The 27,628-nt window shown below is 38.9% G+C and overlaps 3 protein-coding genes across 3 annotated transcripts in view; 1 reads left to right on the top strand and 2 right to left on the bottom strand.

Annotated features, from left to right (window-relative positions):
- Positions 1–226: 226 nt before the first annotated feature.
- LOC139719264 (cornifelin homolog B-like) lies at positions 227–6,498 on the bottom strand. Its single transcript, XM_071630691.1, has 5 exons — positions 6,016–6,498; positions 4,310–4,431; positions 3,610–3,691; positions 1,667–1,803; positions 227–967 (listed from the first exon to the last, which is right to left on the bottom strand). Exons 1-5 carry the CDS (start codon positions 6,101–6,103, stop codon positions 860–862), a joined length of 537 nt encoding a protein of 178 aa, XP_071486792.1. The 5' UTR covers positions 6,104–6,498; the 3' UTR covers positions 227–859.
- A 4,096-nt stretch (positions 6,499–10,594) lies between these two features.
- Positions 10,595–15,045, bottom strand: LOC139719263 (large ribosomal subunit protein uL18m-like). The gene is made up of 4 exons (XM_071630690.1): positions 14,932–15,045; positions 13,422–13,638; positions 12,138–12,369; positions 10,595–10,917 (listed from the first exon to the last, which is right to left on the bottom strand). Exons 1-4 carry the CDS (start codon positions 15,029–15,031, stop codon positions 10,810–10,812), a joined length of 657 nt encoding a protein of 218 aa, XP_071486791.1. The 5' UTR covers positions 15,032–15,045; the 3' UTR covers positions 10,595–10,809.
- Positions 15,046–15,486: 441 nt separating this feature from the next.
- The window catches only part of LOC139719262 (vacuolar protein sorting-associated protein 53 homolog), a 28,728-nt gene continuing 16,586 nt past the window's right edge, over positions 15,487–27,628 (top strand). The window contains exons 1-8 of the mRNA XM_071630689.1: positions 15,487–15,585; positions 20,064–20,144; positions 20,805–20,921; positions 21,396–21,482; positions 23,329–23,444; positions 24,310–24,429; positions 26,813–26,891; positions 27,494–27,561. Of these exons, the coding sequence (XP_071486790.1) occupies positions 15,487–15,585; positions 20,064–20,144; positions 20,805–20,921; positions 21,396–21,482; positions 23,329–23,444; positions 24,310–24,429; positions 26,813–26,891; positions 27,494–27,561 (767 nt within the window). The remainder of the gene's footprint in view (positions 15,586–20,063; positions 20,145–20,804; positions 20,922–21,395; positions 21,483–23,328; positions 23,445–24,309; positions 24,430–26,812; positions 26,892–27,493; positions 27,562–27,628) is intronic.

Here is a 27,628-nt window from a genome sequence, read left to right as displayed (position 1 = left end):
GCTGCCACAGGATCACGTGGTATGCCCAGTACATGTATCATTCCTTAATACACCTCTGGTAAGAGGGACACCGGTAAGCCATCACCTCCAATCAGAACATTGAGGGGAAAAAATGGTGCCAGGCACCGAGAGACGTAATAACCGTACATGATCAGGCTATCTGAGTAATATAAACATGTGACAATAAATAAAGCAAGTGGGCGTTTTCTTCCGTGACGTCACACTGCATGTGAATAATAACTATAATCAGTCCACATAAGGATTAAAACGTTTTTGATTTGCTATCTACAAAAGACAATAATTTCTCCCTCTCATACTTCTCTCTCTCTCTCTCTCTCTCCCGATGAAAGCCAAAAGGTTAAACTCGATGAAGGATTATACAACAGCAATTTATTGATAGTCGAGCTGGATATATTACGCAAGATAAAATTTGACCAAAATTTCATATCCCAAAGAAAACAAGAAAACCAGTCCTCCAGAACAGACGCATAGAGAATCCCCACCTCCTCCTCTTCATACATCATCATCATCATCATCAATGTCATCATCATCATCATCATCATCATCATCATAATCATTATCATCATCATCTTCAATACTGTATCATCATTGTCATAGGCATAATCATGATCATTATCACCACCATTACCACCATCATTGTCCGTCATCATCATCATCATCATCATCAACATCATCATCATCATTATCATCGTCATCATCATCATTATCATCATCATCTTCAATACTGTATCATCATTGTCATAGGCATAATCATGGCTCATTATCACCACCACCATCATCGTAAGTCGTCGTCATCATCATCATCATCGTCATCGTCATCATCCCTCGTGTCTTGTTGCTATGGTGACGCCTCTCCCTTTTGAATCATGCTGATTTCACGAGCCAGTTGACACTGGGCGCAGCTGTGGCAGAACACGGTGGCCAGACAGTCGTTCATGACGGAGCCCTGAATGAGAGGACATCGACAAGAGAAAGGAGTGAATAGGGAAAAGGAATGATTACAATCGTTATGCTTTAATGAAGGGTATAGGCTAAATGCTTCTATTTCAGATGATAACTCGAGAGAATGAATGTGAGCTAAATGGCTCATGTAAAGCTGACAAAATGACTACTATATGCAATTGTGTGGGGTTGTTTTTTTTTTACTTTCTCTGTAGATGTTCGTGTGCGAAGGGGCATGCGCTCTATAACATAAAGCATCATTATCATCATCATCTGCATTATCAATGTAATCATCATCGTGGCCAGTATCAGAATGTGACATGCGTGTGAGCAAGGTTAACGCTCAATTGTATACAGCTTGCGGGGTTTTGAGTGTGTATGTATGTATGTGTGTGTGTGTGTGTGTGTGTGTGTGTGTGTGTGTGTGTGTGTGTGTGTGTGTGTGTGTGTGTATGTGTGTGTGTGTGTGTGTGTGTGTGTGTGTGTGTGTGTGGCTTTGGAATAGACTGTACTCCCCCGATATTCAACATTATGTGTTATGGTTACCCTTTGCGCTTTTGCTCAGATATGCAAAATTTGATGTGTCGATCGCAATCGTATAGTTTCCACTATTTATACAACAATAGGAATGCGCTGTGAAATGATGGGGGAGAAAAATCTATGAAATCAAGCAAGTATTCTTAAAATTATGACATTTTCAAACCTCGATATTATGTCTACCCCTGAAGAGCGCCCTAAGAACGAGACCAGCGTTGGGCACGCAGAGAGCAGCGCACAGGCTCTCGCCCATGTCGGAGGCCATGAAACACAGATGGCATGGGACAAAGGTCCCCATCAGACCTGGGGGAGGGGGCAGAGAGGAAGAGGAGGAGGATCACACTCAAGCAGAAGATGAAGAAAAATATGATGATGAAGAAGAAGAAGAAGAAGAAGAGCAGGAGGAGGATCATACTCGAGCAGAAGATGAAGAAGAAAGAAGAAAAAGAAGAAGAGGAGGAGGAGGATTAGAAAGATCATACCAAAACAGGAGATGAAGATGAAGAAGAAGAAGAAGAGGAGGAGGAGGAGGAGGAGGAGGAGGATCATACTCAAGCAGAAGATGATGAAAGAAGAAGAAGAAGAAGAAGAAGAAGATGAGGAGAGGAACGCGGAGGAGAAGAAGGAAGAAATAGATTCGAGAATGAGAAGAAGAGGATGAAGGAGACATCAAAGAAGAAGACGAAGGAGCAGAGGAAGATTAGCGGGAGGGTTGGAGGGGAGTGAAGAGAAGGAGAAAGAAAGAAAGGGTTGTGACATAAAGCAACAATATTATAGGTACCATCCCTCGTAAACGAAAAATTATAAAAAATCCTAACCCTCAACAACCTAATATGAAATATCTTACTACCGTTTCAAATAGTCTTATGCAGACATCAAGACAAATAATCAACAAAGGTTAAGTTTTCATTTAATTCATCATGAAAATACAATAAATACAAAGAAACATGCAACTACAATCATAAAGAACATATCAAGTGTAGTTCATGTTAATTGGGATCGACAAAAGGAACTAAAAGTCTTATGACACGTCAACCCCGAAAGTATATACAAAATAACACATTAAGAGCAGTTCTAAGGGGTATCAAAAGTTTATTCGATGAAAATCGGCTTTGAAATGGCTGAGATATCCAAAAACAAGGTGAAACAAAGAGATACTAATAAAGTTGGGGCATGTTGCCTTTTATTATTAGCACTTTTTTTGATATCTCAGCCATTTGAAAACCAATTTTCATCAAATAAACGTTGAATCCCTCTTAGAATTACATGCTCTTTCATATTTCATAAGAGGCTTTTCATTGTCTCACTTAGGAATGTTCAAAACATGAACCCCTGCCTCAACTAGTACTGTAGTACAGTCCCTTTAAGAAGGACACAGAACACGAACACAACCATGACAATCATAGAGAGTATACAGTATATCATTAATGAAAGTAAAATTTATACAAAGTCAATAACGTGAAGAAGACAAACTCATCAGATGGACTTTGTAGGCGCGTTTGAAACAATTAAGAAATGGGATATTTTGAAGAACGGGATGTAAATCGTTAAAGAGGGTGAGACCTTTAAAAAAGATAGTGTTTCTATAAACTTTTGTTCGAACCAAGTCAAGGTGGCAATGGCATGAATTTCGTGTATCATAACTATTATTCAACTTAAACTTTCTTAACATAACTATAGGTAATAGGGAAGAAAGTATAGCAACAAAGAAGTCGTTCTTCCAGCTACTAAAGCGTAGTATGTAGTGTCCAAAATTAGTCACTCCAGTTCCAACAAAGAAGAAAGGAGAAAGGGTATAACTGGCGCGTAAAGCAGATTGTAAAGTAAAAGAACAGTGGGCTGCGGCAAGCAGAAAAAAAAATGATTGTATGCATATGAACAATGTAAAGAGAATTTTGATATTGTAGAAACTTGTTCATAGTTCTACCTTGTACTGGAAGTATTTTTTATAACACGCTCACACACTCACACACGCGCGTATACGCACAAACAGTTTTTAGATACATTCATGCATCAAGTCTTGTTTAAAAAAAATACGTTGTGGCTGCGTGATTTGCTTTTTTTCTTCTGTTATCTTCGATTTAATGTCTTCTACTTTACATCACTTACATGTACTTATGTCGCTAAAGCAATCAAAAAGTCCTGTCGACCACTGACGTCTTTTGCCATGGGGATACTGCCACGGAAACACCTGATCAGTAATGTAAAGAAAGGAAGGAACAAAATGCCATACGTCCGTTACAACTCAATATTGTCAAAGACAACTCTTCAATACGTTGATAAGCAGAATCAAGCGAGGGTTTTTTTTTTTTTTTTTTATTGTTTTTATTGGGGGGGGGGGAGGTGGCCTAGAAAGGCGGGAGGAGAGAGGCTATAATAAGTAACTACGTGTGTGTGTTTTTTAAATTTTCTCTTATATCTACTCTCTCGTTCAACACAAATCATAGTATGCTATCATACGTGTGTCATATTCTGTCTAATACAACATATTCAGCATGATGATACTCACACGGCTACTCCTGCCGTTACTGCTACTTCAGGTATGATAATGATATAATAAATGTCTGCAACAATCATGGATGATAAATGAATTAATAGATAGAAAATATATAATAAATCAATCATTACATAGAAAATACTGAGACATGCTGATAACAACGATTTAATAAACGACAAACTTTATTCAATCCAGCATAAAGCTACATCATTATCGATCGTCACCAAAGCAACAATAGCCGCATTACTAAGAGATCTGAAAATAATCAGAAAGTTGTTCTGGCGTATAAGAGTGAGATACCAGCATCTTTACCTCGCCCTTCGTGTTCTCGTAAACCGTTGACGCGATATCTGATCCCCGATATCTGATCTCTTGGGTGCTTCCCCTTGGTTGTGACGTAACCGGCTGCCACTTCGGCGGCATCCTGACGATCTCTGGAGTCATACATATTCATGACCACAGGATGTGAGAGGAACGCCATAATACAGCCATAATGGTAGCACAGTATTACGAAAAAAGAAACAGAAGAAGAGTGAAAGAAACTATCAACTTCATAATACTCCTTACACCATTTTATCGTATTTCTATAATGAATTCGTTATGAAGTTTTCGATTTCTCTCTGTGTCTACCTACAATAGGTCCTACAGTGTTGAGATATACATATATACATATAATATGTTTATGTGTATATATATATATATATATGTGTGTGTGTGTGCGTGTGTACTTTTTTGTCTATGCTATATTTTACATAATATCTGTATATATATACACCTATATTATACATATGCAACCTTCGCTATATTATACATATATATATATATATATATATATATATATATGTGTGTGTGTGTGTGTGTGTGTTTGTGTGTGTGTGTGTGTGTGTGTGTACATATACAGAGGAGTATATAGCTTTATATAAGGATGATAGCAGACAGTGGTTGCGAACAGTTTCCTCATCATGTTTATCACCTCGATGAGTATAATCGGGGAGATGCGATCTCTTATTACACACAATCCAAAAAGATTAATCCGAGGCATCAAGCTGCAATTCACAACACTAGGTTATCGATTATGCAGATGTCAGTGATGGCAAAAGACATTCATTCAAACGATTAATAATGATATTGTTCTAAAAAAGTAATTATTATCTATCTACACACACACACACACACACACACACACACACACATTATGATATATATGTACTTATATTGTCTATGCTATATTTCAAATCATATTTTCACGTCGGCTCAGAGAATCGAGCAGCTTCCAGGAACGTCTGTCGAGTTTCAAATTTTCTTTTTGTATGTTTTTGTTTTCATTGCACGCCAGTCTAATGCCGTTGAAAGTTCTGTCGTGTTTTCCGCGACTGATCATTTATATTACTTTGTCTCTTGAGAACAATGATTAAGGAAGAGAAATGTTCATGATAACTGTAGTCCTAACACATGAGGAATCGTATGCAAAGCAACAACAACAAAGATAAACAAGCAAACATCGAATGCAGACCCTATTTGTAATCCAAACAATATTGCCGCAGAACGTGACTAGAATAATCCAAATCTATGTGGTACATAATTATGTATCTCCTTGCCGGCTGAGCTGAAGTACACTGTATAGCTGAGCTGAAGTACACTGTATAGCCTATGGATATGCACACCTATAGGCCTCTGTTCGATCTCAGCATGCGGAAACTTCTACCATTTATTATCCGCAATACCACTGAATATAGTATTTCTCCTCTCCAAGCCAACCCTATCTCGCACTGAAATGGCACATCTTTCTGTTTGCATAACCGAGCATTGGAATGTCGGATCAGTCTTTGTCGTGTTTTATACGTGGCTGTTACAAGCTGTCATCTCCTCAACTTCGACTGCTACGAAGAATATATGCCTGCTATAGACAAAGAACAAATAACAGTGCATTCTACAGACAGCAACTGTCATTCGCACAAGAAATCAGTATTGTGTCAGATATCGTTCAGATTTTGAGACGCATTGAACCATGTACTTACCAAGTTTTTCCTCCATAAATTCTCCGTCACCGTTTCCTTGAAGTAGCATCTCTGTTACTTCGATTCCCTCTTCTCCTTCTTCGCTCATATTTGCCAACGCAACTCTTCGAGATAGGAAGAGAAAGACAGTTTCAATGAAATGTCGTTAAAGCTGCCTAAACGACGTTTTATCAGCCAATTTCGGCAGTGCAAAAATTTATTCACTGCAGTTAAACGTCAGCCGTGCCTTCTGCGGTATACTCGAACTGCATTGAAAAACTCGATAATAACAAGTTGAATACGTCTGCCCTCGTTGTGCACACAAGAGGTTGGTTTATTCATGATCCTCTTGATTCTTTGTGGGTGCTCGAGCGTCAACATCGTCCCATTGTGAAAGTGCTGTCCAAGGACCTTTGTGAAAGACCCCGTGCAGGGGTACTGGGGAACACAAACTTAGGAGGAAGTAGAAGAAGAAAAAGAAGGGACACATTTCCACCTATTCACATGAATCCACCACCTGTGATCCACGGTGAGGGGCCAGGGACGATCTTCAACGCGTCGTGTTTGTAAACACTCTTTTCCAGCCGAAGAGCAGTTTTTTTTTTTTTCTGTGTATACAGTATATTGTAGCAGCAAAGACACACTGTGCGTGAAGTTCAGGGCGTAATGTTGACATTTCTGGTCTAATTCTAATACTGTACTGTCATCTGTTGTGAAAAGGTCGTTATTCATCTATCTGTAGGCCTATTTGTCCATATCCTTGTCATTGTTGCTGATTTTTATTGATTGCAGGAGTACAGTATTATAGTAGTACATGTACATGTATTTACTGTCATGTTATATCTAAAAATGTATATTGGCAGTAAAGGGTTTCCTGCCTTTAGGAAGGGCGGGGCATGGACCATGGTGCGGACTGCGAAGGGTTTATTCTTCCGCCTATTCTTCTGCCTATCTTGTGGTGGCTGCTCTTCTTAGGACCGGCTGCTAGGAGCTGATCCAGTGAGAAGGATCGAGTGGCCGGGTTTCACGCAGCCTGCAAACGATGCGGAATTGCGAGGGTGTCGATTCTCTCTCTTGATCTCTCTCTTTGTGTGGCAGCTGCACCTCAAGACACAATATTCGACTGGAGCTGGCGTAGACGAGGACAGGGATAGCGCCAAAGTAGTCTCACCAACCATCTCGCCCGTCTCCATGGCTACATTGCCACGACAGGAGGTTCCCTTTTCCCGATGTTTGAAGGGGTGTTTCTTGATTTCATCTCCATCGCCCAGTCTCTTAGGTTGCCTCCAGAACACCTCGGGTTTCTCTCACGTCATGCGTTTTACCTGTCTGCGTAGAACCGTATGAGTGCTCCTTGTTAGCATTTTCTGTATCCAGGGTCCTGTCTTTCTCGCCATCTCGCAAGGGGCGCTGTGGCATAGTGGATACACTCCAGACTCCCGATCGGGAGGCATAGTAAGAAAATAATATCACCCTCATCATACCTATGTTAGGAACAAATGTGAGATATACAAATGTATGTATTTTATATCAAAATGAATTTTGTCAAAGTCTTTCAATACACTGTTTCTTTTAATCGTTGTCCTACTCTGACATCATGACTTCTTACTATGGTGGTATGGAAGCTAAAAAAAACCCTGTATTGATTAGATCGCCCGACTTTCCTCAAACATTACCAATGTGTTCTACACGTGTACCAATTTTTCAGCATGCACCTAGTCTGCATTTGTGGTTCATCACACACCCTTGTCAAACCCCTCGATATGCTCAAGGCAAAACACAGATTAAGAGAGACTTAAATGGGAAATCCAGTCCAAATACAATGTATGAGATAGTCTGATAAGAAAGAGTAAAATATTAGGAGTTCATCGGTAAAAGTTTGATCAAAATCGGGTGAAAAATAAGGAAGTTATAGCATTTTGAAGATTCACTAATTTCAAAGGAAACAGTTCTTGACCGGTCAATATGAATATGCAAATGGCAAAGGAGTATGTCATTCCCTCACAACTAAATGCCTTTTGGTTTGTACATAAAATTTTGAAATTTCCAATTTTTTCATTCAAACGCAATGATGCCCGAGGCTCAAATCCTTGTTCAGTATATCCACCTGATCACTACCAGGTATTCTGAAATTATTCAATCAGGAAAAACATCATGTTTCAGATTTCAATGACAGGAACATTGAATTTTCATCATTTTTTTTACAGGAATCAATGGAAAATTGTGAGTCTATGACATTTTAACTCACTCATTTGCATATTCATATCCACTGTACAAGAACTGTTTTGCAGAAATTGGCAAAATTTCAAAATGTCATAACTTACTTACTTTTCATCCAATTTCAGTCTATTTTTTACCCCTGAACTCGTAAGATTCTACTCTTTTTTATCAGACTAACTTATATTCGGACTGGTGATGCTCAAAAGGTTGCCTTTTTTTTGTACGTGTACTTTAGTTCAGACTGACCCCAGTTTTTTTTTTTTTTTTTCTGGATTAGTCCCTTCCCTCTCTCAGCCTCTCTCACCATTTATCCCATGTTTCTCGTCAATGTTTCGATGCTTGTGTGCTTTTGTCCAATCTCCCATACATTCACTTACAACATAACAACATTGACCCTGTAAGTGCCTTGAAATCATATACATTTGTATGATTTCCCCAAACTTTGTGCATGTCAGCAGTTTTATTACACCCAATTTTTTCTTGCTCAGGCCACCTCTACATGAAGAGCAGAGAAGCACACACTAAAATGATAAACACTAATTGAACACTTAACCCCAGTGCTGAGCACACCTGTGCGTTTATTTTAGCACAATATTTGTGCATTATACACATGACTGGTGCTAAAAAAATGACATTCTTAACCATACTTTTTCACATTTTCTTGCATTGCCACTATAAGTCTTCACATGGAAGCAGTAACATGGCTTTCTGCATTTCCATCCTACATTTGTATTTCCTTAATGCCCAATAATACAACAGATTGACGCTGCTCCAGGAATCAAACTCTAAACACAAACTACAGTGTACAGTGTATTCCTAGTGTATCAAACATGGTTGTAACAAAGTTCTCATTGCAATGAAGCCAACTTCAGGATCCCACATTATCACCTGTAAATCTTTATGCACTCTACTGTTCGGCCGTAACAAAATTTTGATATGGCATAGGAAAACTGCTGGTCTTGAGTACATGTACAGTTGTACTTTGTTATAATGGGAGTACATGTACAGCATTCACTCCCTCTTGCGGTATTATAGTAATGTGTCTATCTATACATGTACAGCCAAGACATAGTACAATAGATCTGCCTTATTTCAAACTGTTTAACACATGAAAACCTCTATTGTGGAAAAAAACAACAAGCGAACAATAGCTATTTTGACAATAGGTATCAGCATTTCTGACATTTCAAATCTTGAGAGCAATACACTGTAATGGCCAGTAATCACTTATTAGATCAAAGGAAATGTATACAGCAGGCAATAATTTTCCAACTCAAATTTGATTAGCAATTTCAGCTGATGAACAATATTTCAAATGGTATCCTGTGCACTTCTATGGAAAAAAACTGCTACACAAAAGATAGTTAGTGTAGCAGTGGTGTAAAAATGCATAGTAAATTGCGATGCGATACCAGGAAAATTATTCCCTGTACAATGTATATTCATGAGAACTACACTCATAGGTCATCATTAACCATGACAACTTGTGATACTGCACTTTGGATCTTCTCATTGCAGAACTTGGATAGAATTTCCCACAAGATATTGAACACTCTTCAAAATGGCTATTTCCCCTTTATCTTTTAAAGTTTCTAAAAGGGAGACAAATATAATATAGAGAGTGAGGTATGCTGGTTCATACATGGTGTGCTTCTCATTGCTCACTACTGCTAAAAATTTACATTGTTAATGAAGGTGTACCCAAACATTTTCACAATAACGTAATGTGCATTGTACGTGTACACTGTACATGCATCTCATCTTATCAAACTTGATTTGGCATGAGCTTGATTTCTGAAGCAGTGACAAGGAGATTCTGTTCACCAGGGCTACACACTCACCCCCCCCCCCTTTTTTTTCTACTGGTCCCACCTGTCTGTTGGACCAGTAGGCACCCAATTTTCCATGTTTTACTGGTCGGACCATGTTTTACTGGTCCAACAGTGACTTTTACTGGTCAGGGACCATTGGACCAGTGCCAGTGTGCAGCGTTGCGTTCACAGGTGTATCATCATGGCCTTCCTTATTGTTTTGATGACTATTACCATGCAAGATCATAAACTACCATATACTGTATCAACACCTCTTCAACATTAGAATGCAGATCTCAGGACCGACACCGCATTTACACTCACTCATTCATAAGCTACAGTGCACTCCATACATTGTAACAAAATATCATTACAATGAAGTAAAAATTCAGGTCCAGAAATCATTATCTATGTATCTTCACATGCTTTATTTGTTTGGACATAACAAAATTTTGGTACAGGAAAAGAAACCGCCAGTCCTGAGGATTTTGTCAAAATGGCAGTCACCCGTGCCACTGTCCAGCACGGTGCTGCATGAGGTTCAAAGAATCTGCACTGGGTTTCTGGCATCCTTCCCCTCCTCTTTATTCATCTGATGTATCTCAAAACTGGATCCCACTCTCACATTGCCTGCAGTCACTCCCAATGGCAGATGCTGATGATGTGTGTCCCACTACTCAACTCACAGCACCAAGAATGACATATATATATCACAGGTGTCTTGTCAATGTCTCATACAGAGGCCAAGCCATTAGCACAGTTCATACGGTAGACATCAAAAAGTTCAATCCACATCAGGGAAGTAGTCCACTGGCTTACTGAAATCCGCTATCGTCTTAGGTTCATACAGCAGGAGACCTCCATCAGTAAGCGCATCAAGAAAGGCCCTTATCTGTCAAGCAAGGCAAAAAAGTAACAGGTGTTATATAACTCATTTAGAACAATTTTAATTTGTGATTACCAGGCACAGTAGTTGAAATCATTTTCATCCTCAATGTCCCACACCTTCACTTGGTGACTGCTTGCTTTGACAATGTGCAAGGTGAAGTACAATGTACAGTCATTGGAAACTGTACAAGAGGTGTTTCAGTGCACATCTATGAAAACTCAAATTGACTTCAATAAATTGGGTAAAATCAAACAAACATGAGGAAAAAGTTTTATCAAAATCAGAGGTGAATAAGTTTCAGATTCTTATAAGTTGTCACATGTTTCTGTCTAATAATGAAAGTATGCAGCTGTGACCACATGAAATACAAATTAGCTGTAAACTGATTCAAGAAAATGTGTTACTTGAAGGTGCCATTTCCTATGGTAGGGTCGATTTTATAAAAGCCCGACTACTCTGTTTAATACTCCCCTATTCAATAAAGAACATCACCTCAAACAGTGTAAAACTGCACATTTAGTTCCCCTATCACCTTCCAGCCAAATCGCCCTCCCAAAAAACAAACTGTTTGACCTTTGCAACAATTCAAAGCACACTGCAAATGGTTTGTTTGCAACACTTTTTTAAATTTCCCAGTCTCTGCTTGTCATGTCACTATACTCTTAGCACTATCCAGGGGCCCGTTGCATAAAAGTTACAATTATGGTAACTTTGCCATCCAGTGGTAACTACCATGGTAACAATACTCAACAGCCAATCAAAATCAAGAATTCCATGGAAGTTACCATTGGATGGCAAAGTCACCATAATTGTAACTTTTATGCAACGGGCCCCAGGACTAGCAAGGAGTGATGTGATTATAAATGGGGTCTTTAGTGACCCAAGGACTACATATTACACTCTCTTCAGATGTATCTTTGCTAGCCTACAATCACTACACAGATTATGTCTTGTCTCACAGAATGTGCATTCATTGTAGAATGAGCACACCCACCAATCCACCGACACGCAGACACACAATTCTATCTGTACATACAAGTGCAGCTTATCAAGCAAGGATCATAATAAAGAACGCTGTAACTGTACAATGAATGAATGAATGAATGAATGAATGAATGAATGAATAAATAAATAAATAAATAAATAACTACCTAACTATCTAACTAACTAAATAAATAAATACAGTAGGAAGGAAGAAGCTAATATAGAAGTTGGATGCTCACTGCCTCCTGCTCCTGTCTCTCCTTCTCCATGTTAAGATGGACGTAGCTGATGCCCGACTCCAGGCAGCGCTGGGCGAGGACTCGGCCAAGGTTCAGGGAGGCCACCACGTCAGATGTGGAGTAGAGGTGCTGCTTAATGGCCCACTCCTTGGTGGATGCCTGGACCGCCACGTGACCGTTGATGTGCTGGATGTACGCTGCGATGTGTCTGTTGGTCTTCTTGATGAATAACCTTGGCAAATGCATGCAAAAAAACAAAACAAAACAAGAGCATCACTTTACCCTGCTTTAAGAAACTGCCCATTTTTACAAATGAAGATACAGGTTACAACTTGCATAATGTTTTAACTGACACTGCATTTTGTATGTGCAAATAAAAGTATACTGGTAGAAGATGTGATGTTAACACCACTTGAGAGTTACAAAATACACTGTACAGTTATAGTACTAGCATCTAATCATTAATATGTCTGATTATTTCACTTAAAAAAGGAAAAGACACTGTATTATGCATCTCTTGCTTGCAAGAAGACGGAAGAACATATGGTTGGATTGTCCAGCAAAAACTTCTATACATGCATCCACTAAAAAAACCAAAGAATGTATGATGCATGATGTAATTTCTGCAGCTAACCTAACACATTGTGTGCTAGTGTAATGGGAAAAAAAAAATCTGCTGATACATTACTTAAACAGATCGTATAGATTTGATTGAGACTTAACTTCTGGTTTTTATCATTTTTGGTGAGATAGTGAGAAACCTCTTATGAAATATGAAAGAGCATGTAATTCCAAGAGGGATTCAATGTTTATTTTATGAAAATTGGTTATGACATGGCCGAGATATCCAAAAACAGAGCCATTCTAATAAAATGTGGGACCCACCTTTTACTACAATCGTTATGTTTTACCTTTGGATGTTTCAGCTTTTCTGAACCCGATTTTTATCAAATAAATTTTGAATTTCCCTTAAATGGTATGCTCTGTATTATAGCATTTCATAGTGTTTTCTTGGTATTTCGCAAAAAACTTAAAGCCCAAGTTTCATCGCCACCAATACTGTACCATCCCTTTAAATCCAGCAGTTTTTCGGTTGATTTAATCTATTGATTTGGGTAAATGATCAAACTACTCTGCACCTTCTTTTGAACACATGCACATTGTTCCAAATGTTAGCCAAATGATTGAGTAATATAGACTGTTAATATTAACATAGGAAAGAATGCCCTATCAAGGCAAATTGTACTAGTCTCAAGTGAATAAGTCCCAGGGGGATACACTGACTTGTGCCAGTAGTCTTTTCTTGGATGGCTCTTGGACCAGCCGAGGTCCTTTCTAGCCACAGCCATCCTCTCCAGATTTCTTGGGTTTCTATTGATGAAGTTTGGGTTCACTCGGTCATTGTCGGACAGCTCCTCTTTGCTCTTCTCCTCTTCCGGGGACGTAGATGGTGCCACATTAGTTTGTGTCCCCGAACTATGGATATTGCGACTTGCAACAGCTAGTGCAAAGCAAGAACAGAGAGAGAGAGAGAGAGAGAGAGAGGGAGAGAGCGTAGCCGTAGGAGAATGGCAGATAAAATAAACTCAGGTGTCAAAACCAATCAATTGGGATATTGTTCAATCAACATTATTTTTACATGCTGGGGTTGGAACACAGTCTGCCTGTATTATGCAGCTATGGCATTTACAGCTGTATTCAATTACTCCCTAGATCTATTGACTTATACACGTATTTACTTTTCTTCTTTTTCCTGTATTGTGCAGAGCCTCCAGAGTATTTATCATAAACATAATCAATTCTTTAGAACTGACGATATGATATACACATTGTGTCAGCAGAACTTAAAGTGAAAACATAGTTTTGGTAAGAGTTTGAGAACCCGTCTGGCACCATATATCAAAGGAGTCTACCAAGAAACTTACCCGGCTGACGCGATTTGTTGTTTCGGGGTATTTTGAGATCAAAAGTAAGAGTCGGTATACCGACTTTTATTCCAGAAGGATCCAGGTTAACTCGGTCTCGGGGACAACTCGGGCCTATTTCTGACAATTTATACGCAGTTCGTGATCACCATATTCTATACATAGGCGCTTGATAGGCGCACATTTATTTTGCATGCGCGCCAAAGAGGTTTTTTTGATGGGCGTGTTGTTTCAACTCGGCCAATAACTGTGACCAGCCAGAACGCGAAGCGCTCCCGTAGTACAACACTGTATGATCCAGAGGGACAACTCGGCCCCCTGTCAAAAAGAGTCCGAGTTAGCCTGACCCTGATCGGGGAAGTTCTGAGATGCGAACATATTTGGTTAATATTTCACATTTTCGTCGTTACCCAATGAATATCTATCTTGCCATTACAGCGCTATTCCACACATTTCACTGATTTTCAGGCATACGTGTACATTTTGGGGCGAAATTTGACAATTTTGCAGGCTTACCAGAACTATGTTTTGGCTTTGACCTTCTGAGTGTAAAGGGTGTATTAGCGCCTTAGCGGTATACCATTAGCATGAACAGTGAGTACCGGTACCTACATCGACCATTGGCATTATGTGATTTGGGTAAGGTCGAGTTAGTCGCTACATACAGCACACGACGCGACCATTACCAGCCCGAACGAACGCGAAGCTTCACTCCCTTCAGGCCGGGAGCGCTAGTGCTCCGCGGCCCCGGGGTTACTGCGACTGCAGCTGCATGCAGCATGCTGAGCGGCGACGTCCTATGCATATCCTGAGCTGAGCTGCATGCAGAGCTCACGAGGATCGATCGAGGAGTAGATCCTGGTACTTACCTCTGCTACTACGCAGAATATCATGTCTGCTGAAAGCTGAAACTCCTCTTGACAGTGTTCTTATCTTGAATATTGCTGCTAAGATGTTACTAGTACTCATTTTTTTCTGTTTTATAGGCTCTAACGTTAGACCGACATTGACTAAGTAGTAAAAGGCACCTCATTCAGTTCTGTAGTTAGTCAGCCCCCGTGCACACACGTTTGACTGGCTAGATAGCTGTGTGTGCTACTTGTGTGTGATGAGTGGTGGTGGTACAGCCCGTCCCCCGTGTGCGTGGTGGCAAGTACGTCCGTCCGTCGACGCCGGCAAATATATGTTGTTTCAGACTCAGATTTCGAATAGTTGGGTTAGCTTGGCATGGATCATTTCTAAATTTTGCCATTCAGTGTCTAAACTATTAAAATCCAATGATTTCCCTTAGCTCTTACTTATTGTTACGACATTTATTTCTAATCAATTTGGCTAAATGCAGGTTAATAGCACTTAAAAACAAACAAAAGTTATCTCGCTTCTGCGTCAGATAGACTAATCATATGTCGTACAAGAGCTGCAAAATGGCGACAACCGAAGAGGAGGAGGTGGACATCTTCGAAGATGATCATCTCAATTCCCTATTGAATTTCCCCGCTGATGTCCAGCAAGCAATTGAACAGGTGTGATTGTTGGTATTCATGTTTCTAGATGAACGTTTCGATTAAAGTTTGTTCATCACATACGGGATTAGTCTTTCGGAGTCGTTAGTCCGTTCGAGTTTCTTTCAGTGTAGGCCCACACCTTGTATTTAGTGTTAGTTTTTTTTTTCTTCATACGCGCGTATGATAGTTCTACTTCTAGTCTACTTATTATTAATATTAGCTATACGTTGCTGCTGCTACAAATGTTGTATGCTCACCCACAATCAGTTGACAGTAGCCCTAGTAACGTTAAACATAGACCGCCAACATAGCAAGAACAAGATGCGTAGTGCTGCATGCATATTGTGCATTTACACCAGATCTACTGCGAGTACTGGCACTGCACGCTACCACTGTCCACAGCGCACAGCACAGCCACACAGGGCCAGGGCAGCTGGCAGGGGCCAGGGTTCATTATTCATCGACTTGATTGAAAGTAATAAGTGGCCTCCTGACCTGGGGGGTGTTTCATCAACGTTTGTCAGCGCTGACAAGTTGTCAGGCTGACAATCACCATAGTTTAACACTAACAGTCAGTGACCAGAGCATCTCATCCAATCAAAACCAAGGATTTTGCTGAAATTGTCAGCGCTGACGCTGACAAACGTCAGCGCTGACGAAACAACCCCCAGGACTGCACTGGTTGGGAACTGGATCTTTGGATGAGGGTAACACCCCCAGTATTCGGTCACTTAAGCCTTTTTGAAATATTTTTCAAACCAAAATAATACTTACATACATCATATCTATAACACTAAGAAATATATCAAATTTCTATAATCTCAACTTTCATTTTGTTAAATATCTCACAGAATTGCTCAAAATCCCAAAATATTTCACCTTGAAAATCCCCCAGAATACGGTCACCGCAACCAGTATTTGGTCACGCGATGTGTGCGTTCAAAGTCAAAGCGTGTTCACACTGGGATCACGGCAGCTGAAAAATGGCCGCGCACTACCTTGTTGGCGCGATATTGCATTGGGGACGTGGCGGCGCGCGTTGGTGACCGAATACCTACGGAAATTTTGTTTTACTTTTGCGCTTTTGAGGATACCATCACAGTCCGAGCTTGCGATAAGCAAAAAATCCTGCAAGAGAACGGCGTATTTCTCGATTTTTAGCGTTTTTTTGGCTACTCGTATTCTTAAAACTGGGCTTAGTCCGCGTGCGCTTTGGGAAAGTCACTCCGATTCTGCACTTTGGCGGTGAAATTGGGATTTTGGATGGATTTTTGGAGGGGACTAAGGGAGTTTCCTGTTGTGAATGAGTGTGCAAGTATGTGAATTGATATGATTTGCATGTGATGTGACAGTTGAACTTACTGGCTGGTTACAAGTGATAAGTGACCTAATACCGGTACCTGACCGAATACTGGTACCCTCACCCTGAACCGTTGCATTCGCCTCCTCCTAACCGCACTAGCGACCCCAACCCGTACCGAGTCAGGGTCGCATTGCAGCCCTATGGCTATTGATGTACCACCTGATATGGCTTAGTATTTTGGTGACCAGAGACCAAAATAAAGGGTTTTACACAGAAATTTGGAGCCATACTGTTAGATAAGATACTTACAATCAGAGGCGCGGAAATCGATTTACAATATGATCTGTTTTAAGAGCCCAGTATGGCAGTGAAAGATTTTATCTGAGGTTTTAGTCCTTCCGCACTTCGTATTGTAGTACAACTTACACCGCACATGCGCAAACAGCCTTGCTGTCGATTGGGTATGGATAAAACGTAGCACATGTTATAATGCACAATGTATGCGTGTGGAAAAAAAAAAAACAGGACGGCAAGCTGAGAACTGAAATGAATATTCATTCGCGCATGCGCAGATCATTTTACTTACGTGATATGTTATTCAAAATGGCGAACCGCATCTCCCGGAGATGGTCTCAAAGATGATGATTGATTAATCTTGTTTTCGGAGGTAATGGTGAGGGATACATAGTCACTTAAAGATATTCAACAATATGGTAATAGTGGTATTTAATACAACATGTGGCTTTTCGTTGCGAAGCCAAATGTTGTTTTGAACGATGAGTTGTTTACACTATTGCAAGCATCGCAGTGCACTAGAGACCATTGAGTAGTACTTCACTAAATTGCATACAAGTCATCGGGGCACTGTTACTGTTTACAGCGCCCTGCGCCGGGGTTAGCCTCCTCCGAGCTCCCTTGCCTGGCTTGGTGTGTGGGCGGCTGTCTTGCAAAGGTAGTCGGTGCACTTTTGTAGACTGTGTGTTAAATGTAGACCAGCTAACAGTTGCATGTATGTGATGTACTAGTAGATGTGTGAGGGCTTGTCTCTGTGCGACTTTGTATCATGTTTATGTGCATTACCATTAATGTCTTCGCCTAACTGCGACTTGTAGGATTTGGGGTCTTGTACAGGGTAATATCGTCCTAAAATTCCAACTTCAGTAGACTGACTAAAAATTGCTTCAATTCCAATATATACCAATGTCGTCCTATTGTTAACACCTACCTGGAAACATTTGGCTCCTCTAATACTTAGTCCCTTTCTGTCGAAATCGATGACTTTAAATGATTCGGTCAAGAGGAATCTGTGAGAACGATAACTCAACTGCTCTGTTCATCAGATTCAAAACCTGTGCGCGCACGCATGCGTTAGGCAGAGTGCAGTGTAGCCTTTTGACAAGGCCCTCTGTCACTGTATTGCATTACTCTCTGAGCGAGTAAGAAGTGATCCCTCCGAGCGCAATATCGTTAGAGCGAAAAGGCGCTTTCATGCATATTCATATCGCCAATGCGCAATGTGCCATGCAAAGGTTGTTTGGAAAAACAAAGGAACGCACGGGGAGGATGGAGATGGACTCGTAGAAAAACATTTTTTTAAGACCATGGGATCAGTTTTAAAAATGAGCAAGTGAATGGCAGGTATGAATTAGATAGGAAGTGTATGTATGGTATAAAAATAAGCCATTTGCTGGTGAAATATGTAATAGAGGGGTGAAAATTTGTGTTCCTCTTTCATCATACTGAGACAGCACTCGGTTGACTCGGGGCTCTCCCACAGTATAGCTGTGTACAAGGAGTGCCCTGGGGTCAGTCTTCGCCCAAAACAGCTGGTTGTTTCGGGCAAAGACATGGTGACTTTGATGTTAATCAATGCTTCATGAAAACTTGGTTCAAATTAAAGGTAAAACATAGTTTTGGTATTACCGGTTTCAGAACCTGTCTTGCACCTTTTCACATTTCCTTGCAATTGTCAAGAAACTTACCTGGCTGACGCGATTTGCCAGGGATGACAAGTAGAGTAGTTTTGGAGTACTTGGGGTTAAAAGTATATGAATTAATGAAAGTCGATATACAGGTACCAACATTCCCAGGAGGATCCTGACTAACTCTGACTCGGGGGAGAATTCGGCCCTATTTCAGACAATTTACACACAGTTCGTGATGGCCGTATTTCATGCATATATGCGCACATTCATTTTGTATCTGTGCCAAAGAGGTTCTTTGATGCGCGCATTGTATCAACTTGGCCCCTAACTGCGACCAGCCAGAGATTGCAACTCCGGCAAACCTCTTTGGTTAATATTTAGCATTTTCTTTGTTACTCAATGAATGTCTTGGTATTTCAGCATAGTTCCACACATTACTTAGGCATACATGTACATTGTGGGAGAATAATATGACAGTTCTGCAGGCATACAAGAACTATTTTTTGCCTTTAACTTGAGCTTGAGTGATTGGTTCTAAACTGTTTAGTATAAAAATGTATCCTGTGCTTTTGGTTTATTTAGGATTAAAGGAATTTGAGATACCAGTATCTACAAAGTACAATTTACACTTCCGGGAGTTATGAAAAAAAACAAACATTAGCACCATCGTCTCTTGAACCTTGAATGAGTTAAGGATACACTGATGCTAAGGTTCTTTCATATCCATTTACAGTGTACATTGTATTTTGTATGGTATACTGGTACGTGTACATCTCAAATTATCATCTTCCATCAATAATGACAACAAATATGCAGTCATTGCAGTAGTCCAATTCATTACAACAAAGGGGCAAACACCACTTTATTCAAAGAATATCATGGTCTGGTAAGTGAGGTACAATGGAAACATTTTCAAAATTGTGTATTCATGAAAGATTTTGAATGATCCAGATCATGCAGTGTTGAAATCGTGATATTGTATGTTAATGATCAAGGTGGTGGCACAGCCTATTACATACCTCCCTGGTATGGTGTGATTGCACTATTCAAAATAGTCTCAGTGGAATAGGTAGGCTCAGCTTTATGAGGGGGGGGGGGGAGATGTTAGCTTTATGGGGATGTCATTTGATTACTTATTATAATGCAATCTTTCTTTCTTTAAACCAGTTTGCATATTTTCACCATAAAAGAAATTATGTACATTGGTGTTGAACTATACTACAGGTTTGGGCTTGTTCCGTGATAATTTCAGTTTGATTTGTTCCCAGGTGTTGCCTTCCTCAGACCCATTGGACAGGCCTGATTTCAATGCAGTGGACTACATTAACAATCTATTTCCAACAGAACAGGTAAATCTGTGTATGATATGTTTACTAAATAGAACTATTTCTTTTTGCTTGTATGTGTACTACTAGTAGTCATAATTCAATATGAGGATGCTTCATACAGTGGCAATGTAAATTTTCGTGACATTTGCATCAATGATTGTACTGAAGTGGTATGTCCAGCTCTAATTATGCATAGTGAATTATCAATCTGCAATTTATTGCAAAAATTTATTTTCCTTTTTACGTAGAGTACTTAAAACAGAAACCCAGAACACAACTTCTGCTGAGAATGAGTTGTCTTGTTATCCTTTGTGAACTCATACTATACTTGTGACACAAAAAAGGAACAAAAGAAAAATGCACTATTAGTGTATTATACATGCATGCAGTGATTACTCTTTATACAATGGTAGCATATAAATTTAACATAAGGTTGACTTTACATAATTCACATAGCATTCACATAATTCAGTACCAATTGATATCTAGTTTGCTTTCATTAATTTTTATGTTTTGCTTTCTTTTTGATGATGATGATAATTGATGTAGGGATGTCGATATTTGGAAAAGAGCCACTCTGAACTCATTACTCTATGGAGGTAAACAGGTAAACCCTGAAATGTACAGCAAAATGTGTGGAAAAAACAATTGTATCTACCATTTTACATGTATTTCCCATAGTCACTGGCCAATATAGATGAGGTGGTGAATCGAATGAGACTGAAAATCCGCCGTCTGGATGATGAAATCCGAGCTGTGGTACGAGGTCAGACCACTGCGGGGCAAGATGGCAGAGAGGTTTGTTGTGATTCTTTTCTCATGAAGGTGCTATAAATGTAGGAGGCTTCAATATGATTGTTGTTGTTTTTTTAATTCTGCACAAGGTGTTCTCTTTATCTCAACTGTATACAGTGGACTCCCTTTTTAACGAAGTGCTCGGGACCTGCAATTTTCTATCGTTATATCGAAATTTCGTTATAACCGAACAAATAAACAATAAAAAGCATAGAAAGGATAATGTCGCGACCTGCATTTTTATTTCGTTTCAACCGGAATTTCGTTATGACCGTGTTCGTTATAACGGGAGTGCACCGTATTAGCAGACTGCTCCATGTGCCAAAATGTTCATTATTTGTGAATTACATTTTTTTGCTTTGTTTTGTTTTATTTTTTGCTTATTTGTTCTTTCCTGATGGATCTTCCATTTAATATTGGAAAATCAGTGTCTTCTTTTTTTTTTATTCTTCTTTATTTTTCTCTGTCATCCCAAAGGCTCTCAAAGAAGCCCAGCAAGCTATTCAGGAACTATTCAAGAGGATCAAGGACATCAAAGAAAAAGCTGACAAATCCGAGCAGATGGTAAGATTTTTTTTTTTTCCCAGACCCTTAAAGTGACTACACAGTACTGGTTGAGGTGAGGATTCAGCTTGTAATGTTTTTGCGAGATATTTAGAAACCACTCTATGAAATGTTAAAGAACATACAATTCTAAGAGGAATCAAAAGTTTATTTGATGAAAGGCGGTTTTGAAATGACTGAGATATCTAAAAACAAGGAAAAACAAAGAGATCCTAATAAAGTCGTGGCCTGTCAATTTTATTAAAATAGGATCGCTTTTTTTGATATCCTAGCCATTTCAAGGCCAATTTTCATCAATTAAACATTGAATCCTTCTTGAAATTACATGCTCTTTCATATTTCATAAGAGGTTTCTTATTATCTCAGCAAAGAATGTTATAAACCTGAATCCTTACCTCAACCAGTACTGTTCAGTCACTTTAACACTCTAGTTAGTATACACACATCCAAAAAGTTGCCAAGCTCTTGTATAATTGCCCATTCTGTAAGCATGGGAAAAGGCATGATCAACACATTGATGGTCGATACATAATCACATTCTTTGCAGGTTTGTACTTGCTGCCATTTGTGAAACGTCTACTTAGCACAAGCACAGAAACAGGCATTTGGCTTGAAATGACAAAACTTCAGGTTATTTTGGTCACAAATAGAGTAAAGAAAAGTGAACATCACATCTTTGCTTCAACTTTTTCAGCATCATAAATATGTACACCTTGATTGTTGTGTTGGTTTGCATGCAGTAAAATTTCAACCATGAACTGGAGATGACATGGACATGGTAATTTCCATGAGTTTCTCCATTTATCTTTTTTTCCCCCTCTAACACTAAAGGTGTTACACCTTTTTATATTTGTAAGTTGTGTTGGTGTCAAATTCAGACTCTGTAAGTAAAATATAGATCAGCATTTTTATGATCACATACTTCCATTGCACACAGGGAATAATTGGTGTCTTTCATTTTTATTTTGCTTTTTCTTTTAACATGGTCTTATCTATGATAGATATTGTGCAGTTTTGAATGTATAGTAAACAGACAGTGTACTTTCTAGGAAAATAGAGGCAGACAATCATACTCATAGCAGTAAATGCAAATTTATTTTGCACTTACAGTTACTTTATACCTAGAGAGATAATCCCTCTTGCAGCAACAAGAAGCTTTACTGGGATGAACAGCAAATTTGTTGTTGGGAGGTTTCATAGTAATGATCTGTCTATTTAAAGTAAGAGTGTGCTGTGATAGTAAAATCTGGATAGATCTTCAAAGAAAAAGAGATCAGGCTGCAAAGTTGTATGGTGGCGTGCACAGTTGTATGGTGGTGTGCACAACTTGAATAGGTAGGTAGTTTCAGATCCAAATTGTCCTTGGGAAGAATACATACTTTAAAGGGATGGTACAGTATTGGTGGAGATGAAAATTGGGCTTTTAAATTTTTGCAAGATACCAAGAAAACACTTATGATATAGTACAGAGCATACCATTTTAAGAGGAATTCAAAGTTTATTTGATGAAAATTGGGTTTGGAATGAATGAAACATCCAAAAACAAAGTAAAACAAAGCGATCGTAATAAAGTGTGGGTCCCACACTTTATAAGAATTGCTCTTTTTTGGATATCTCAGCCATTTCAAAACTAATTTTCATCAAATAAACATTGAATTCCTCATAGAATTACATGCTCTTTCATATTTCATAAGAGGTTTCTCATTATCTCACCAAAAAATGTGAGGAACCTGAAATTAGGTCTCAACCAAAACTATATGATCCCTTTAATGCATCTATGGATTTCTTCAGTTTACAGCTTGCTCACTCAAAATTTATTTTGTCCCCCCCCCCCCCCCACTGCTAGGTGAAAGAGATCACACGAGACATCAAGCAGCTTGACCATGCCAAGCGTCACCTGACCTCCTCAATCACCACTCTCAACCATCTCCACATGCTGGTGGGCGGGGTCGACTCTTTGGAGTAAGTGCACAAGAGAGCAATATCTTTCATAGGATGTGTACACAGTATATATTACAGTGTTTTTCTAGTTATACACAAATTTTGTATGTCAGCTGAGATTTGCATATTTAACAACTTGTAAAAGTGTGGCTTTCTGCAACCCAAGTGCATTGCATATATGACCCCTAAGTTAGGAAATTGCCAACTTTTCTCTTGAGAAGGGAAAATACTTCATTTTCATTCCATCAATGTGGTTCTCGATCCCAAATTTCACCACTCATGAAATTGTCGTACAAGTCCCAATGGCAAAATAGTATGCCTGCAAAAAACGTGGTGCATACAGTAAGTTTTCAAGAAGTGATGCTTGATTATTTAAAGTGGTCTTTAGTGGTGGTAGAAATGACTTGGTTGATGGACACTGACGATTTAAAAAGAAAAAAAAAATTGCTCTCACAAAACTGGCAACAAAAACAAGATGGTGGTATAAAAGATTTTAAGATTTGTTGAATGAAATTTTGCATTGCTTCACAAGTGTTCAGGTATGGACATGAAAAATGATACAAGTTGAGAGATCTGGAGTAATAAAGAATCACATTTGAACTAGAAATTAATTCTATAAGATCCAAAAAGGCGACAAATATCAAAGTGAAAGATGACGCAATATGAAATTCGTGACATGACTGTCCAGATTTTGGTTGCTTCAAAATATTTTGAACACCCTATAAGTGAATAAGACTAGCCAAGGGGGTGAAGCTATATTTCCATGTTTCTGGTAGTGATCTAATCATCAAGACAAGCAAGAAGTATTTGCAGTGTAGCCCTCATACACAGGAGAGGATGCAGTTGCCAGTGATCTGCATCCTAATCTTTTGAAACTCGCACACAGGAACATGACTAGGAGGAGGCAGTACGGGGAGGTGGCCAACCTCCTCCAGGGTGTCGTGAATGTCTTGGAGCACTTCCAGAAGTACATGAGTATCCTGCAGATCAGACAGCTGGCAGACAAGTAAGTCGAGAGAAGATTTGCATCTTGTCTTTGTAATGATACCATGGACACTCTTTAGTCCTACGGTCAGTTTTGTCAATGCAGTTACCGTATTCAGGGATGTAGATCCATGTGAAGTCTCTCCTGGAATCTGTTATGAACTTTTTGTAAGATCAATAATCATAGAGTGTTAATGGGCATCTATTTGAGCATGCCAAACTTACTGTGCTTCTCCTCTGGGGCAAATGCCTTATGCTTTGCAGGATATATTTTGGAAGTGGAAATGTTTGTCCAACCAAGTGGGATAATTTTGCATCACAGGTCTCAGAGCTCAGACAGATGCACCAGCATTGGGTAGTTTGTGAAATTCTCGTTAAGGTTTTAACTGTAGCAGGTGTACAGTGTATTTCTCGAAAAAAGCATGTTCACTTTATCGTTTTTGTGTGTTCTGGAAACAGACTCATGTAAGGTTTTTTATGCCTCCGCCACGTAGTGGTGCTGGAGGCATTATGTTTTCGGGTTGTCCGTCCGTCCGTCCGTACGTCCGTACGTACGTCCGTACGTACGTCCGTCCGCTTTCGTTTACGCGATAACTTGAGTAATATTTACTGGAATTTTACCAAACTTGGTCCAAGTATGAAGTATGATGGGGCAATGATTTGATTAGATTTTAGGTGAAATCGGCAGAAGGTCAAAGGTCAAAGGTCAAGGTCATATCATGAAATTTATCCGTTTACGCGATAACTCAAGACTGTATGGAGCAAATTTCACCAAACTTTGTTGGAGGATGATGTATGATAGGACAATTACTTGATTAGTTTTTCAGTGAAATCGGATGGAGGTCAAAGGTCAAAGATCAAGGTCAAATCCTAAAATTTATCTGTTTACATGATAACTCAAAACTGGATGAAGCAGCTTTCACCAAACTTGGTCCAAGGATGATGTATGATGGGACAATTAGTTGAGTAGATTTTAGTGACATTGACAAGAGGTCAAAGGTCAAAAGGTCAAGGTCAAATGCTAAAAATGTTGCTATTTCCCCCATATCTATGCAATGGCCGCAGTTATTTTCTTGAAACTTAGTGTAGACATGTACTACTGCATAAAGATTCTCCAGAGAGAGTTTCATGTCATAAGGTCAAAGGTCAAAAGGTCAAAGGTTAGGTGAAAATGTTGCAATATCACATTTCTCACAAATGGTTCAATGTATCTTCATGGAACTTGGTACATATGCATGTACTGACTGGCAGGGATTATCTAGGGAATTTAGGGGTCATGGGTCAATAGTCAGGGGTCAAAGGTCAAGGTAAACTCCTCAAAATGTTACTATTTCCCTCATATACTAGTATATGCAATAATTGCATTATTAGTTCTAAGATTTAATATATGTACATGTATTACTTAATGGAGATTCTCTTGGAAGTTTCCAGCCAGAAGGTTAAAGGTCAAAGGTTTAGGGTCAAAGGTTAGGTTTGAATGAAAAAAAAAGATATATTTTGTACTGTACACTCTTTCTTCATACCTTGAAAATTATACTCAATGCATAAACTTATGATAAGGTCGGTCAGAAGTCAAGTAAAAATTTTCAATTCCCCAAATATGTGTACCTGTACTCTTTAATAGACAATTATAGCAAACCCAGTTCGTGGAAAGTGAACATTCAAGATATTTCTGATAAACCTGTTATTTCGATATTTTGCCAGTTATGTGAAACTGTCATCACACATTGTGAAGACATTGTACTATACACCTATTGGGAGAATCATGCATTATGGCGGAGGCATCAGTCGCCGTAGCGACATTTCTAGTTTTTTTCTTCTTCTTTTTTTTGGTACTCTTTCAAATTTCAATGCCACATCACACACTGTGTCCACAAGTTCTAGCTTACTTGCATGACTAAGAGTAATGGAGAAAGTAATGCTTATCTACGGAATAGAGACAAGACCATAGGACTTAAAGTTGAAGAATGACTTAAAATTGAAGAAAATGAAGTTCAAGAGATAATCAGGATATCAACTAAAATGGAACTCAATCTTTCTGTGAAAAAAGAAATTCCTGTGTAAAAACTAATAGTACCTGTAGTGCTTCGTGCTAACAAATACCATGGCACACACTATCATGAGGAATGTTTCACTACTGTACTAAGTTCTTATCACCTTCATCAAGTCATCATAGAATTAAAAAAGTATGTTTTTTTTCTTTTGTTCAAAATGAAAAGAAATTGATCATTGCCTGTCATGATATTTTAGTCAGGTCCAGAATAACATACCTAAAATATCATTTGACCCGGTCATTCATGACGTACCATCACTTATTTATTGACTCTGTTATCACTTCCTGTAGTTACATTGAAGATGTTTTACAGCATGAATCATTGGACTGATGTTGCTTTGATACATTTCAGAGTTCGCAAGATTCAGTCGGAACTCGGACTCCAAATATTGGCAGATTTTGAGGAGTCATTTGCTAATCAAGGGAGCAGGGTAAGCTATTTTGAAATTTCTTGCTGCAAGTCATGAACAGCAGAACATTAATTGCTTTAATACGTGGAAGATATGGACGTATTTGATATAACCGTGCTGATATGCCCATATTTGATATGATTATGCTGATATGCCTTTTTGATAAAGAATGTAAACTATATTCTGGACAAATGAAAAAGAGATATAGATTTTGTAGGACTAGGAAGTCTTTGATTTCACATCTAAAAAGAATTGAACAGCTAAAGAGGAAATGAAAACTCAATATTAACAGAGGCTTGTGTCTTCTCATTCTGTACTGAACATAAAACTGGAGTTGGCTGAATTACTGAACAGCAGCATCATAAATTAAGTGTAAATTATTTATATCAGATGAAACTCAAAAGAGGTAATAGTAAAGGAGACTTTATTTATCATGGCAACTAGATCTTTAATTCACATGGTCTAGAATTAATGTATTTTGCTTGATAAATGGGTTTAGCCTTGATATTGCAATTATTCTTGCAATTTGATACCATTTTTATTTATTCATTCTTTTATATGTATTTTTTTATCTATTCATTTCATTTATTCATTCTCTTTTTTTGTTTTGTTTTGTTTTGCAGCCAATTGCTAATATGCGAGAACTTGCTGAGGCCTGTTTGGTTGTTCGAGTCTTAGAGCCCAAAGTCAAGTAAGTATGGAGGTGACTACGTCTTGAAACCTTGCCTTTATCAATGATGGAGAACTGCAGATTCTCT

The sequence above is a fragment of the Diadema antillarum genome, unplaced genomic scaffold (assembly GCF_040938485.1).
Source record: "Diadema antillarum isolate AM-2024a unplaced genomic scaffold, OU_Dant_1.0 scf00000108, whole genome shotgun sequence".
NCBI lineage: Eukaryota > Metazoa > Echinodermata > Echinoidea > Diadematoida > Diadematidae > Diadema > Diadema antillarum.
The sequence above is the reverse complement of the archived record's forward strand: the minus strand, read 5'-3'. Positions and strand labels throughout refer to the sequence as shown.

What these genes read in the sequence shown, in the direction of transcription:
- LOC139719263 (XM_071630690.1), bottom strand. Translation starts at nt 15,031, where the DNA reads ATGAGTACTAGTAACATCTTAGCAGCAATATTCAAGATAAGAACACTG. An exon ending in TATTCTGCGTAGTAGCAGAG is followed by an intron (nt 13,639 to 14,931) that starts GTAAGTACCAGG and finishes GCTTTGCACTAG; the next exon opens with CTGTTGCAAGTCGCAATATC. An exon ending in AGAAAAGACTACTGGCACAA is followed by an intron (nt 12,370 to 13,421) that starts GTCAGTGTATCC and finishes GCATTTGCCAAG; the next exon opens with GTTATTCATCAAGAAGACCA.
- LOC139719264 (XM_071630691.1), bottom strand. Translation starts at nt 6,103, where the DNA reads ATGAGCGAAGAAGGAGAAGAGGGAATCGAAGTAACAGAGATGCTACTT. An exon ending in ATTTATGGAGGAAAAACTTG is followed by an intron (nt 4,432 to 6,015) that starts GTAAGTACATGG and finishes GTATGACTCCAG; the next exon opens with AGATCGTCAGGATGCCGCCG. An exon ending in ACGAGAACACGAAGGGCGAG is followed by an intron (nt 3,692 to 4,309) that starts GTAAAGATGCTG and finishes ATTACTGATCAG; the next exon opens with GTGTTTCCGTGGCAGTATCC.